Source organism: Coenobita brevimanus, chromosome 52 (assembly GCF_032717465.1).
Source record: "Coenobita brevimanus isolate Jiangsu-jjx chromosome 52, ASM3271746v2, whole genome shotgun sequence".
Classification (NCBI taxonomy): Eukaryota; Metazoa; Arthropoda; class Malacostraca; order Decapoda; family Coenobitidae; genus Coenobita; species Coenobita brevimanus.
The window spans coordinates 16,181,360-16,197,870 of record NC_137005.1 but is presented as its reverse complement, the minus strand read 5'-3'; the positions used below and the strand labels follow the sequence as shown (position 1 = coordinate 16,197,870).

The window sequence follows — 16,511 nt, the reverse complement described above, 5'->3', positions numbered from 1 at the left end:
TTAGGGTGTCCATGCCCAGTATATCCTTCTCTCTCTCTCTCTCTCTCTCTCTCTCTCTCTCCACAATTTTGCGTTTTTACTATTTCCTTCTCCTTGACCCTGACTCTCGTGGGCTGTCACTTCCTCCTTGTTATCCAAACTCCCTTGCTACGGCCTATCATCTTTTGTTCCTCTTATTCTTCATTTTATCAGGAACAGGAAGATAAGAGTAAAGTAGATGATTTATATTCCGGTTTCCATTTAATGCCGGTGAGCCCAAAGGATCAGTTCTGGCTTGAACCCTGTTGCTCATTCGTATTTTCTCTTGTCTGTTACCCATAATCAGATTCACTCATATGCAGATGACTACACTTCATAGTTCCTTCATGCTTAAATACTCATTCACAGTTTGATATCTTTAACTCCCAACTCAACACAGCAATCTCCATAAATCAAGACCTATCTGTGATTACTGATTGGGGTCAGAATAACATTGTCTTATTATTTTAATGCTAGGAAAACAAAAAAATATATCCAAATTACCAATAGACAGATATTGCCTAGTTCTTATATTACCTTCAGTGCAACCAGTATTCCTGCCTCGGAAAGCACTGAAATTATTGTTGTTTCGCTTAACAACACCCTCAGTTTGACCTCTCACGTTAGGTCACTTGCTAAAAGCACTGAAAAGAAACTTATATTATTGTATAGAAACAGTAACTTCTTAACTGACAAGTAGTTAGCCATAATCTGAAAGAGTCATGTGAGCTTTCAGTTCGAATGTTGCTTACCTTTGTAGACTGGATGTGGAGAGGCTGCACGAAAACATCATCATCATCATCATCCAATCCTACATTGCCCCATGAGGAGCGTAGGAGCCCGGGGCTAGGCAGTTGGTCTCGACATTTAAGATGAGAGTGACCAGCCTCACTCATCCCTGAGTTGTATTACATGAGCAATCAACCCCAACCACCTCATGGATATAAACCTTCACCGGCTCAATCCGACTGGAGCGCAATATTTACCCACTAAACCACCAGGTGCCAATAATTTGGCTATATGGTTACCACCCAGCGTAGTAAATGGTTTCCTGGTGTCCAGGAAACAACTGGACAAAATTCAGAACAAGGCTATAAGAATAATTACTCCCAGCATTTACAAATGAACAACCTCACATACAAGTAAGACAGGATGTTGCCTCCCGGCCATGATTTTACGGATACTTTTATGACAAATGCTCAGATGAAGTTGCATCCATTTGTACCACATCTCCACACCTCCCCCTGTGCTACACAGTCATCTGGTAGCTCTCATGCAGTCACACTGCCATTGCAGAATTTCTGCTTGTCAGAATTCCTTTATTCCTCGGACTGCTTCTCTTTGGAACTTGCTTCTCCAGATCAGCTTTCCTCACAAGTCCAATTGTTATAGATTTTTATATGAATGAAGGACACCTGTAATCTTGTGTATTGAATTATTTTGTAATTGTTTTTCCATCCTGTGTTCATCTTCTGTAACAAAAATCAGTTGACATTTGCATTCGACACGTTTTTATTCAGTAGCGTTTAATTATGGAAAATAGGTCGATGCAAAAAAGATATAATTAACAAAAAATAATAGGTACGTACCTCAAATAAAAATAATTCTCTAAGTTGAACGCCAAGCCTGTGAGAGTAGGATTACTTGTCCCTAACATCAGTTCACTCAATTTTTTTCCCTGCTTCCAGGAAAAAACTGTTCTCTTTCCACTCCTGGTGCAGTCATATTACCGGTACCTTTTTATCGAAGCAGCATAGATATCATAAACATCGTTCCCAATAACAGACAGTATTGCAAGAAACAACAAAAATGTTGCTGTTGGCAGTAGTAGTAGTAGTTGTTCCCTAGGCAGTCTGGCCGAACAGCCCCGAGTCCCTTAGGAAGGCCATGGCCGAGACCGGGCTTTCCCACAGTGCTCTCAAAGAGTGTATGATGTGTTGTTGGCATAGGTGATAGTGTGCAATGCAGTCTTCTATAATGTGCTTAATGGTATGGGGTGCTGTGTTGCATCCTGGACAGGCATCAGCGACGGAGTCATCCAGCCTCTTCTGGTACCGGTAGCTTAAGAGGGCTGGATGGTGCCCACATCTCAGCCTGGCCAGGTGGACCCTGTCCTCACGAGGAAGATAGGATTCAGAAGGGTGGATGTCAGGAGGCCGTGCATGCAGCTGTGTGTTGTCTTTAAGTGACTGAATGCAGCGGCGAGAGATCTGAGTGTGGATATGCTTCTGGAAGAGGGTCTGTGGTGGGCGAGAGGGGAGAGATGACAGTATTTGTGTATGGTATTGTGTGCTGGGTGTTGTTTTGATGTTCCTTGGTGTGGGTGGACGTGCTGCCATGTACTGTAGTGGATGTTGAGGGTTTGTGGAGGTTGCAGCAAGAAACTGGGTGCCTCTCATATCTAGGTGATCCTTGACTTTGAGGACTTTGGTTTCTTGATCTAGGTGGTCTGTGGGTGTAGCAGCTGTGCAGCCTGTGATTATTTTTAGGGCCTTGTTCTGTATGGTCTGTAGAGTGTTGTAGTGTGTTTTGGTGAGGTTAGAAGCCTAGGCAGGGCTTGCATAATTCATCACTGAACGTATGTATTGTTTGTATACTGTGGTGGTAGTTTCTTTGTTGTGTCCGAATGTTGTATGGGCAAGTGACCTCAAAGCATTAAGTCTTGGTGTTATTTTATTTTTAGTGTTTGTGATGTGTTGTTTAAATGACATTGATGTATTGTATGTTACACCAAGGATTTTGGGTGTGTGTGTGTGTGTGGTAGGGGAGTGTTGTTTATGGTGAGGTGTGGGATGTGACTGTGTTCTGCTGTCCAGTTTGTGAAAAGAGTCACTGTAGATTTGGCTGGGGTTATCTTGAGCCTGTTTGTGGTGAACCATTCGTGTAGTGTGTTGAGGTAAGGTTGAATGATGTGTGCAGCTGAGTTTGTGTTTTGGTGCGTGCATGTAAGTGTTATATCATCTGCATAGGAAGCTATGTGTATCTGTGGTGTGTGGGGTGTGGGTATGTCGTGCATGTATAGGTTAAAGAGTGTAGGGGACAAAACAGATCCTTGGGGGACGCGTTTGTGAAGTTTTTGATATTAGAAGACTGACCGGCAAATGTTACGTGTGCACATCTGCCTTCTAAGTAGTTTGCCAGCCATCTTTTTGTGTTATTGTGCATGTTTGTGTTGAGTATTTTGTTTGTGAGGTTGTGGCGTGGGATTGCATCAAAAGCTTTGCTAATGTCTAGTGTGATTAGGAGTTTTCTGTGTGGTGGCCTAGCTGAATTCATGCCATTGAAAACTCTCTGTGTAAGGTCTGTAAGAAGGGTGTTTGGGGAGTGTAGTGGCCTAAAACCATGTTGTGACTGGGCTAGGGGAAAGTGAGGTGTGACTAGTTGTAGTACCAGTCGTTCAGTGACTTTAGAGGGGGTGCAGAGGAGTGTGATGGGGTGATGTGAGGAGGATGACGTGGGGTCTTTGTTGGGTTTAGGGATAGTGATGATATTGCCATGCTTCCAGATGTTGGGTATTATTTTGTGTGAGTAGCTGTAGACTGATATGTTGGTGAGTGCTTGTATGCCTTGTGGACCTAGGTGTTTAAGGTGAATGTTGCTTATGTTGTCTGGTCCACAGGCAGATGAGTGCTTGAGGTTGTTAATGATGTGCTTCGTCTGGTTGTAAGTGAAAGGTACATAGTCTGGGTCTGTGGGGAACTGTCTCTTACGTCGGATGATACGTCGTTCTTCAGGATGGGGGTTTAGATGACTGACTTGTGAAAAGTGATTGATAAGAGTGTTTGCTTGTTATTTGTTTGAGGGTATGGTGTCTGTTGTTGTGATGGCAGCGTGTGATTATGTGGTGTTGCTGTTGGAAAGTGTGATGCTGTTTAGTGTTTTGTAGAGTTTGCTGATGTTTGTTTTGTGGTCAAGTGTTTGGGGGTAATTTTTCCAGTTTAGTGTTTGCTGTTCTGATATTTTATTGTTTATCTCAGTGTTGAGCTCTTGTATTTGTTGTATGGTGTCTTGTGTATGGGGTGCTGGGGAGTGTCGCAATGTTTCCCGTTGTCTGATGAAGCCTTGAATTTCTGGTGTGAAGTTGGGGTTGTGTCTCTTTCTGTTGCCTCTAGGGATGTGTCTTTTGTCTGCGTTTTGTATAATTGTATTGAAAGTGTGCACAGCGGTGTTGATGTTTGTGATGGGTGTACTGTTTAGTGTTTCGAGATGTTGTTCTGTTTCAGTTACAAAAGCCTTCCAGTTGGCTCTCTTATAATTAGTGTATGTGTGTTTGTGGCTAGCTGGGGTGAATCTGGTTTTGGTAGTGATGATGATTGGGAGGTGATCAGAACCTAGGGTTTTGACCACTCTCCATGATGTAGTGGGGGCGAGGTTTGGGGAGCAGAAGGTGATGTCTGGAGATGATGGGAGGAAGAGGACTTGGTGTGGGATATGGGTATGTTGGTCTAGACTGTTTAGTATGAAAAGATGATCTGTCTGGGATTGTAGTACCAGCCCTCTGTCTGTGTCAGGGTTGTTGACATGCCAGGCCGACGACTTGGTGTTGAAATCACCACCCAGGATGATGTTGGGTATGTTAGTGACGTGGTGTATCTGTGGAGAGTAATTATGTGGTGCTGTGAGGGACGATTGGGGGGGAATGTATGTATTAGCGATTGTTATGTGATTTGTTACCAGTGCGTATTTTAATTGATTGTATTTCTGTTGTGGTGTCATGTGGTGGGAAAAGTGACTTTGTGTGTGCACTGGTATCTGTAAAGTTGATGGATTTGTGTATCAGAGTGATGAGTGCACCGCCACCGCCATCGGCCCGGTCTTGTCAAATGGTGGTGAAGTTGTGAAATGTCGGTGTATTCTGTGCTCTGTGTAGTTTTGTTTCTTGTAAGATGGCAATGTGTATGTTCTGTTGTTTGATGAATTGTGTGAGTTCATGTTTTTTAGTGTTTATGCTATCTGTGTTTAACTGAAGGATGTTTATGTTGTGTGTGCGATGTGTGTTGGTTGCTGCAGCACGGGGGGGAGGTGGTGTGGGTGGAGGGGAAGGGGTAGGAGGAGATTGTGATGGAGGTAAGGGTTAAGGTGGATTAGGATGGGTTGGATTGGGAGGAGTTGGGGGACTGGATGGTGTGGGAAGGGTCGGTGGGTTTGGCTGTGGAGGTGTGAAGGAAGTAGGAGTAGGATTGGAAGGAGGGTTGACAGGTGGGGGGAAGGAGCATAAGGAGCAGGTCCAGGTGTTTGTGTAAAGTTTTCTGGATGCAAGTGTTGTGCAGGTGTAATGGGTCCAGTTCTTGCAGGAATTGCACTGAACTGAACCCTTTGTCTGTCGGCTCGACGTGATAGGTTTTGAGCATGTTGGGCATATGTATTTGTTGGTGGGTCCTGGATTGCTCTCAATGTTCCCGGCTAGAAGAAGTCGTCGAGAAATGACAGCCGGGGAGTCATTTCTCGGTGTAGAAAAAACAGTGTTGTTGTGTGTGTTGTGTTGGGAGATGTGGTCCTTGCCCGGGCGACCGAAGCCACTCCCAGGTACTCGAGCCCCGTGAGGGGCCGGGGGGGGGGGGGGTTGCGGTGGTTTGGCCCCCATGCTGTCCTCCTCTTCTCTTTGACAGCCTCTGGGGGGTAGACCCACGACGAAGACGCCACCGCTCCAGGTCCGTTGTTGGCAGTCTTTGTACTCGCTGTCCCAATTATATACTCAACACTCTGACCTCTGCCTTATGCAAAGTCTCCATTCGTCTGTATCATTTACTCTGCTCTTCCCCCATTTTGTCTACCTTTGTCCCACCCTCATTACCCTCATCTATTCTGACCTCTATTCCGTCCTCTTTCCTTCCTCCCTCTCTTCGTCTAGCACACTCAACAGCTTTTTGCAGCCTCTACCTTCTCTTTCCATTTTTTACCTCTCCATCTTCATTCTTTCATTTACGAGTATGTGCCATCATCTTTTTCTGCCCGTTTTTCATTGCCTATAACAAGCCATTCAGAAGCATTTTCTTTGGGCTTTCTCCTCCTTTGCCGTTATTATTATTATCTTCATTTTATCAACATTATCCAGTGTAATTTTCTGCTTTGCTGTTGCTCTCTTGAATCTTTTATCTGTGTTGTTTTGCCCTTCTTCTCTTTCATCCTTTCCCATCTAGCCATCCTCTCACTTGCTTTCACCCTTCTCCATCCTTCATTATACACTTCGCCAATCCCCCAGTTGTCAACCCAAGCTCAAATGTTGTTGTTCAGCCTTCCAACATACTTTTTCACTCTTAATCTTCCCTCTTTGAGCCTTTATCTCTTGAATACCCACCCCCCTGTCATTCTTAATTTTTCATTATTTTATCTTTTACTTTTCATTCTCCTTTTCTTTTTCTTTATGCTCTCCACTTACTACAACTTCCCCTTCCATGATAACATTTCTTCACCTCAAATATCTTTATATATATATATATATATATATATATATATATATATATATATATATATATATATATATATATATATATATATATATATATATATATATATATATATATATATATATATATATATATATATATATATATATATATATATATATATATATATATATATATATATATATATATATATATATATATATATATATATATATATATATATATATATATATATATATATATATATATATATATATATATATATATATATATATATATATATATATATATATATATATATATATATATATATATATATATATATATATATATATATATATATATATATATATATATATATATATATATATATATATATATATATATATATATTATATATATATATTATATATATATATATATATATATATATATATATATATATATATATATATATATATATATATATATATATATATATATATATATATATATATATATATATATATATATATATATATATATATATATATATATATATATATATAAAAGGCGACTAAAAGGGTTGGCGGAGGGTTAGTGCCCCTCCCCGGAAAACAACTAACTAAAAAAACAAACAGTAAGCCTCGGACAAGGACTGACCAAACGATGACGACCAAGGACCGGACAAAGGACATGGTTATCGGAACATGGAATGTAAGGGGAGGGAATGATGAGGTGAAAGAGAGAGAGATTGTCCAGGTGCTTGAGGGTGCGAAAGTGGATGTATGTGGAATAACTGAAACAAAATGGGGAGGAGAAAGTGTGAGAGAATGGGAGTATGGATGCGGTATATGTGCAGGAGTAGGTGAGAATGAGAGGACAAAGGAAGAAGTATGTATAGTTGTGAGTAAAAGATGGAAGAGGAGCTTAAGACAGTATGGATCAGTTGGGTCAAGGATTGTGTGGGTAAAGTTGAAAGTTGGAGTACAAATGTGGGCGATTGTGTGTGTGTATGCGCCAACGCAAGATCGTGCTAGAAGAGTGAGAGAAGAGTTCTGGACAAATGTAGAAGTGTGCATGGAAAAGTTTGGAAGGAATGAGAGAGTGTTTTTGATTGGTGATATGAATGGTAAAGTTGGGAATGTGAAGGTGGATGGAATAGTTGATGAGTGGGGTGTGCCGCTGAGATAGATGAGAATGGGAGTGCGTTAGTGGACATTTGTGCTGGGAGGGGGTTGGTGATAGCCAATACCCTCTTCAGGCATAAAATGATCCACAGGTATACATGGCGAGTGATGAGAAGGGTGGGTGGTGAACTGAATGAAAGGAAGGCAATGATTGATTATGTGTGTGTGGATGAAAGGATGCGAAGATGTGTAATGGATGCAAGAGTTTATAGAGGTTGGGGGAGTGGACTTTCTGACCACTACTTGGTGGTGACCAGAATTAGAATTCAAGTATGATGGAGGAATAGAAGAAGGGAAAGACGAGAGGAAGGAGTAGTTGCAAGGAGAGTGGAAAGGTTACAAGAGGATGAGAAAAAGGCAGAGTATAAGAGAGAAATGGAGGAATGATTGGGCAAATATGAATTGGAGCAGATGGGAGACGTGGAAGGTGTGTGTAGGATATTTGCAGAAGAAATGTGTGCAGCGTGTGATGTGATGTGTGGAAGGAAGAGAAGACGGAGGGGGGTGCAAGGAACAGCGTGGTGGACTGAAGAGGTGAAACAGGCTGTGGCACAAAAGAAGAAAGTATACAATGGATGGATAAGAAATAGGGGCGTGGAAGAAGTTGAGAGGCGGAAGAGAGAGTTATATGTAGAAAGAAAGAGAGAGGTGAAAGGATTAGTAAGAGAGAGTAAGAAGAGAGTGGATGAGGAATTTGGAAGGAATTTGAGTGTAAAGTGGAGGGACTGTAGGAAAATGTTCTGGAAAGAGGTGAAAAGAGTAAGATAGGGTGGAAGTGAAGTTAGCATGGGAGTGAAAGATGAAAATGGTAGATTACTAGTGGAGAAGGGAGAAAAAGTGAGCAGATGGAGAGAACACTTTAAGGAATTGTTGAACGTAGAGGATGGAAGTAATGCGAGTATAAGTGGCTAGGGAATGGCTGGGAGAAGGAGGGAGGTGAGAAGACAGGAAGAAATCAGTAGGATAGAAGTTGTGGAAGCAATGAAGAAAGTTAAATCAGGGAAAGCCCCAGGAATTGATGGAGTGTGTGGTGAAATGCTGAAGCATGGGGGAGAGATAGTAGTAGAATGGATGTGGAAGATGTGCAGATTGGCCTGGGAGGAAGGTAGAGTCCCGGAGGATTGGAAGTCAGGTATAATTATTCCCTTGTACAAAGGAAAAGGGGAAAAAGAAGTGTGTGGTAATCATAGGGGCATTTGTCTTCTTAGTGTAATAGGAAAAGTGTATGGTAGGATACTTATTGACAGAGTTAGAGAAAGAACAGAGAAATTAGTTGTCGAAGAACAGGGAGGCTTTAGGAAGGGAAGAGGTTGTGTAGATCAGATATTCATTCTTAAATCTTTAGTGGAAAAGTTTCTAGAGAAGGGAAAGAAGTTGTATGCGGCTTTCATGGATTTGGAGAAAGCATATGACAGGGTGGATAGACAAGGATTGTGGAAAGTGTTAAGAATATATGAAGTAGATGGGAAGTTGTTGAATGCTGTGAAGAGTATGTACTGGTACGATGGTGCGAAGGCTGCAGTGCGTGTGGATGGTGAACTAAGTGAATTTTTCTCTTTGAAAGTTGGGTTGAAACAGGGATGTGTCATGTCCTGTATATCTGTACATGGATGGGGTGTGGCCCTGGTGAGAGAGGATAGTGTTTGAAAACTCCCTGTACTGTTGTTTGCCGATGATACTGTGTTGCTGAGTGAAGACGAAGGGGAGCTGCAAGGCTTGGTGGATGAGTTTGGGAGAGTGTGTAAGAAACGGAATCTAAAGGTGAATGTAGGGAAGAGTAAAAGTAAGGTAGTGGATGTTGGAGTGGCCCTGGTGAGAGAGGATAGTGTTTGGAAACTCCCTGTACTGTTGTTTGCAGATGATACTATGTTGTTGAGTGAAGACGAAGGGGAGCTGCAAGGCTTGGTGGATGAGTTTGGGAGAGTGTGTAAGAAACGGAATCTAAAGGTGAATGTAGGGAAGAGTAAAGTGATGGTCTTTGAGAGAGGTGAAGTCAGTGAATGTACAGCGAGGTTGGATGGTGAGGAATTGGAAAATGTGAGTACGTTTAAGTACTTGGGTAGTGTGATGAGTAAGGATGGAGGTTTGGAGGGTGAAGTGCTTGAAAGGGTACAGCAGGGAAGAAAGGTTGCTGGTTCTTTGAAAGAAGTGATAAGAAACAGGGAAGTGAGCATGGAAGTAAAAAAGTTACTACATGACAGTATTGTGATACCAACTCTAACGTACAGAAGTGAAGCTTGGACGTTGTTGGTAGGACACAAGTCAAGAGTGAGAGCAGTGGAAATGAGTTATTTAAGAGGAGCCTGTGGAGTCACATGGAGAGACAGGCTGACGAATGAGGATATAAAGGAGCGTTTTTGGTGTTGATATGGATGTGAAAGGAAGCGTTATGAGGAACACAATGAGGTGGTTTGGCCATGTGGAGAGGATGGAGGGTGAAAGACTGACGAGGAGAGTTTATGTGAGTGAGGTGGAGGGGAAGAGGGAGGGGGAGGCCGAGGATGAGATGGAGGGATGGGGTGGAGAGGTATATGAGAGAGGGAGGTGTGAGTTGGGAGCCGGACAGTGAATTGGCGGGGGACAAGGCGACTTGGAGGCGATTTGTTTGTGGCCACCCCAAACGTGATTGAGGCGTCTGGCAATATATATATATATATATATATATATATATATATATATATATATATGTATATATATATATATATATATATAATATATATATATGTATATATATATATATATATATATATATATATATATATATATATATATATATATATATATATATATATATATATACTGGATACTTATACTGTATATATATATATATATATATATATATATATATATATATATATATATATATATATATATATATATATATATACTGGATACTTATACTGTATATATATATATATATATATATATATATATATATATATATATATATATATATATATTTGCAGAACGACAGTTTGGAACATACCATCAGGTCGATTAAACAGCTCTGTGAGGCATCGTAGCCACCTTGCTGGTATGGGTCTAAATGGTGTGAGAGCACCACATATTGTGATGTTTGCCATCGTACTCTCACACCCCTGCCCATTGCAGTGCAGGAGACAGTGAATATAAGTTACTGTGGCCATGATGGTTGACAAACCACCTGCAGTGGGTCAGGGTGTGAGAATCAGAAACATCATTATGTGTGGTGCACTCACTCATTTTAGACCCGCAGTGGTGAGGTGGCTACGAGGTCTCGCATTTAGATGTATTTAATCGACCTGATGGTATATTCCATATTGTCATTCAGCATATATTTGTCAATCATCATGGCATCATTAACTTAATCCACTGTCACCCCCCACTGCAATGGGCCGGGAATGTGAGAAACCAAAAGGAAACAGTACTGTATGTGGTGCACTCACCTTTTAGACCCATAGCGGCGATGTGGCTACGAGACCTTGCTCTTAGAGGTGTTTAATCGACGTGATGGTGTATTGCATTCTTAACTTTACCTATCTTATCCATATGCTTCGTTAAATCTCCATCAGAGTCTCCTTGAAGTATAATAACTGAGGTTGTCTTTGCCTTACCACTACATTGTACTGTGTTGTTTGTGAGTCAGGATTATCATTGCATGGAACTATGGCCATTTTCAATAAAGTACTTTGATGAGGGAGATACTACAGTAAGTTACCCGATATTTATTGACTATCAATCTGTCAAGATAACCCAAACATGTCAGTCTGTTTAGTTATTGCTGCAACAATTCTGTCTATTCTGTTACACTGTACAAACATATTAAAACCCATTTAGCTGACACGGTGCACACATCTATAGGCATGACCTAAAATTACCCTTACTGACCTGATAATTTCTGATGCACCTGAAGGGACCTGAAGTACATGAAAAATGTGAACTGTTGTGTAATTCCTACTAGTCTCATCTGTCCTGTATATCTACTGAACTTTTGTCAATCCCGTGGTATCAGCATAATTTGTCTTCATCCTTGTCCGACTCAATCCTTCATCTGTAAATAAATATTCAACATCATTTCTAAATATCCCTTCTTATCTAGGCCAGCCCTGCAGTTCCCGTTAATTCTTCTCCTGCTCTGCAAGTACTGGAATTTTCTCTCGGTGCTGCACTTTACTAACTCCCTTTCTCCCATGCAGGTGTCGTGGGTGAGGAATCGTGATGCACATATCCTGACGGTGGATCGGTACATATTCATCACGGATGCCCGGTTCGCGGCATGGCACCAGCCAGTCACTGACACCTGGACGCTGCAGGTGAAATTCGTAGAAGCAGAGGACGCGGGCCGCTATGAGTGCCAGGTGTCCACTGAACCAAAGATGAGCCACTTCGTACACCTCGAGGTCGTATGTGAGTCTTGCAGGCAGTAGCTCTTGTTAAAAGCTTGCATGGTAATTTTACAACATCCACCCATAAATTTTAGTCTTTTATGGTTGTCGTGTGTCATATTTATAAAGCAACAGATTCCCAAGTCCATATTAACTGTCTTTATTTTAGTATTAGTGCAACAGTAAAAATTACAGATGTGATAATGAACTTTTCCATGCAACAACCGAAGGCCTGCCAGTCGCACTATACGTTACAAATGGCTGTTCACACATGTGCATGCTTTTTTTCTTTCTGTTGTAAGAGCCCCTGCCACTGCATTTCTAATATCACTTTCTTTGCCTCCTGGTCAGCACCTCGAGTGAGCATCCCGGGTGGGTCTGAGCTACATGTGCGGAGTGGCAGCACAGTCAGTATCAAATGTGTCATCTCAAACGCACTACATCCGCCCAACTACGTCTTCTGGTATCATGTAAGTATTACCATGCTCATGCTTCTGACCTCTTACACTTTCTCATTCAGCAATTAACGTGACGAGTTTCACACTCTGACACTCACACATATTTTCGCTTTCACACCTTCACTCATCAGTTTTCCCACTCACTTGTTCTGAACTTGGCACATATAATCAGTCTAACATATTCTGACACTGTCTTCGTCTCCATACTCGTCCATAACACTCACCTGTCTACATCTGATTTCAAATAATTGTCACAATACTTTTACTTGTTCTTCTTAATTATCTCTCCCACATTATTAGGGAAAATGAGAGAAGAAAAGGTGAAAACCTGCAAAAAGTTATCCTTTCACACACACACACACACACAAAAAGAACAAAATAGAGGCAAAGGTAAGATGCCTGGGCACATTGCGTTAAAAATTACCGGAGGTCATAGTCGGAGGGAAAAAGATTAAGAAGACACTGCACAACAGACCAGCTGCACATATGAAGGGCTGAGAGTACAGGTAAGTAGATGAGTTGTTGTGAGAAGTTGCAGTAATGGATGGAGGAGTCACAGAATAGTACCTGAATTCTTTGTTTTCTCTAATGTTTGGGGCTACACAGAACCCATCTTCAAAGATTTTGAACAAGAAATTCCTTCTCCCTTCTCGTGTTGCAGCCTGATTGGCTATCTCTAGAAAAAATCTGTCGTCCTACCCCACCCCTGATTGTGATATCAGTGCTAGTTTTGCTGCACGAGCATACCTAAATAGACTGCAAAATCTCTCCCTTTTGTTAATTTTTTTTTTTTTTTTTTTTACATAGATGCAAACTGCTTTCAATCAATTCCTCTTTTTTTTTTTTTTTTTTTTTTTTTTTATCCCAGATATCCCCGAAGGGCAAAGGCGTTGCCCCTGGGTAGAGGACTTTGGATTGGAGTGTGTAGCATTTTATGACTGGATGCCCTTCCAGATGTCTACCAATGACCCTTGGGTGGATTCAATCCTCGGACCCTTCGGTCAGAGCGGAGTGCTAAAACCCACTGAGCCACGGCTGTTAAATCAAATAATTCCCAATGACTATATTGTAGTTTCTTCCTACTTGGGCAAATGATTGTGCAGATCTCTGTGCAACACTAGGGAACTAGATATTCTGTGACACCACATGCCCATATGCACATAACTGAGTTGGTGAAAGAAAAGATTTGAGGTACACCTGCACTAACAGAATAAAAGGATAACAGTGGCTGTGTAACACAGCAGCCATCCAGCGAACCAAAAAGACAGTCAAGATTACGGCACAAATATAGGTGTAGAAACAGTAAGAGGCACTTCAGAAGTAAGATCTGTACTAGACTCAGTCGAAACCATTTGTGGTGTCAAGTGCCATGGTACGGGTTTCATCAAAATCTTAAGAGGAATATGACCAAGAATCTGATAGGAGTATAAGATGGTTGCCAGTGGAGTGTCCCTCGAGGAACCCATATTAGCAGTCAAAAAATGGTTGAGCAGAAAGGTGCTTCAAGATCTTTCTACTGAGGTTAAACACAAGACTTTGGATATGGAGGGGATTAAAAGAGTTATGAAGTGGTTAGAGGATTGTGAACATTCATCTGTCTTTAAGATGGGCTGAAAGAGAGCAAGCTTCCAGCTAGAAGGAAGGATGCAAACTGACAGATGAAAGTGTAACAGCTTGCTTAGGAGGTTCTTGAGAAAAACAAGTGATATCCCATCATGACTGTGAGCTTTAAAACAAAGGCCAGAGGGGTCAAACTGTACCGCTAAAGAATTTCATGTACATGCATTTGAAAGTCATTGGAAATATAAGATGAGGGAACAGTACCTAAATTGTTCAAAGTAGATGTTGATGCAATCCTGATTAAAGAGTTTAGCTTCCCCAGAGGAGAAAACAGCAGCAGAAACAAAGTTGAAAACAGGAGGGGAAGGAAAGAAGGAAAATTGTCGGAGAGGTTTATCAGCAGTATGACAGAAGTGGGAGGAGTATGAGTTAGAAGAATCATTGCACTGAGAAAGGATGTCTGTTTGGCAAAACAGAACTCTGATTTATCATTTTTGTGACCAGATACATATAATGCATGTGATTAAGCAATCAGTTGTTGTCAGTACTCCTGGAAAGGTACCTGCTTTGTTGAAAGCTAGGGAATGAACATTGTTAAATTAGCAAAATGCCTTGGCATTTGTAGGAGGGTAAGAATAAGGAACTCTATTACTTCATGTCTGTGAGAGTAACCACAGTAATGAGCTGAACACACACAAATGATCCTGTCCCATGAAAACAATAAACTTTCCATGGGAAGTCAACAAAGTATTGTTTAACCCCTTAACCGCGGGGCGTCACTTTCGTGATGCTTGGGAGCAAGGGATCATACCGCGGGGCGACACTTTTGTGATACTGTGTTATTTTGAATTCGCCCGGACTTTGAAGTGGTGGCTTGTATCATCTATCAGTACTGCCAATGTCCAACACTAGTCAATACTCCTAATCTCATCTGTACTCCCATCCATTGTTGACAATTTAGCCATTTCTCCCCGTTCTTGACTCCCCTCCCTACCTCCCCTTCATTACCCTATCCTCTCGCTTGCCCGGCCGTGCTACGCTAAGTAAATCTTCCCTCGAATTTTTCACTGATTTCATCCATTGAAATAAGCCCTATGCCCTATTCTTATACCAAATAATATATACAAGAAAGAAATAAGGTAAGTGAGAGTGCCATACACCTAGAATTGGCTAATTATCACCTGACAACACCTCACGTGCTGTCGTTCGCTAATTTTCGCTATTTATTTCCCTTTGAAATATGCCGTATAATCTATTTTCGTACTAAAAATATATATAATAAAGGAAAGGAGAAGCCTAAGTGATATTTACATTCACCTGGAACTACCTAATTATTGCAGGCCACCACACTGTATTCTACGCTAAGTAAATCTTCCCTGGAATTTTCCACTGATTTCATCCATTGAAATAAGCCCTATGCCCTATTCTTATACCAAATAATATATACAAAAAAGAAATAAGGTACCGGTAAGTGATAGTGCCATACACCTGGAATTGGCTAATTATCACCTGGCAACACCTCACGTGCAATCGTTCGCTAATTTTCGCTGTTTATTTCCCCTTGAAATATGCCGTATAATCTACTTTTCGTAATAAATATACATATAAGGAGGAAAGGGAGAAGCCTAAGTGATATTTACATTCACCTGGAATTACCTAATTTATTATGTATTGTCTTGGTTTCCTGGCAGTCATTTCATTGCTATATATTAGCAGGTCTCGTAGGGCTGAAGTTGGTAGTATTGCACCTGCCCTAGCCAGGCGGCAGGAGGCCACCACTATCAGTTCACTGTCGTCTTTGAAAGTGGGAATATGTCTGATTTGCTCCTGCTAACTTCCGCCGCTTTATAGCCCCATGCAAAGGGCCCTATGACCTTTACCCCCTACTAAACCTCGTGTGGAAAGAGGTAAAGGGCTGACAATTGATAGAGAGTGACTATGATCTTTTTATTGAGTAAACAGTGCAAGTGGAATTGTAAATGGTGTAAATAATGTGTAAACAGCAAGAAAGCAATGAATGTAAATATAAGTGAACAGTGGAAAATAGTTTTATAAGTTACTTCAAGTGACAGTGCATAACACAGTGTAAATAAAATAGAAATGTAAATAATGCAAAGTAGAGAACGTAAATAGAAATGTAAATGAGTGGTATTATAAGAATACGAGTATATACCCTAGGAGTAATGAAAGTGAAAGTTTCACTCTAGCATATATGAATACTATGAGTTATGAGAGTGAAGGTGAAAGTGACATTCACTCTCAATGCTAGTATACAGGACGAGAAAGTGAATGCTACGTATTTTACTGAAAGAAATGGAATCCCTACAGTGACAATAAACTACTGTTACTGAAGGAAACTTATGGATAAAGACTGTAGATATATATAAGTGTTATATAGTAAAAGAAATATAAACTGTGAGTGTTTTTATGAATAATAGACAACACTAGCGGCGAACGATCGGAAGTGGGATGGTCATACGCCCTCGTAATTTTCATTGCTTTCACAGTGTTTTTTTTGGGGGGAGTATGGATTCC

General features: G+C 40.9%; 1 protein-coding gene across 1 annotated transcript in view; it reads left to right on the top strand.

Annotated features, from left to right (window-relative positions):
* The window catches only part of LOC145400494 (lachesin-like), a 228,517-nt gene that overhangs the window by 193,689 nt on the left and 18,317 nt on the right, over window positions 1–16,511 (top strand). Inside the window, exons 4-5 of the mRNA XM_080273019.1 lie at window positions 11,770–11,980; window positions 12,310–12,428. Of these exons, the coding sequence (XP_080129145.1) occupies window positions 11,770–11,980; window positions 12,310–12,428 (330 nt within the window). The remainder of the gene's footprint in view (window positions 1–11,769; window positions 11,981–12,309; window positions 12,429–16,511) is intronic.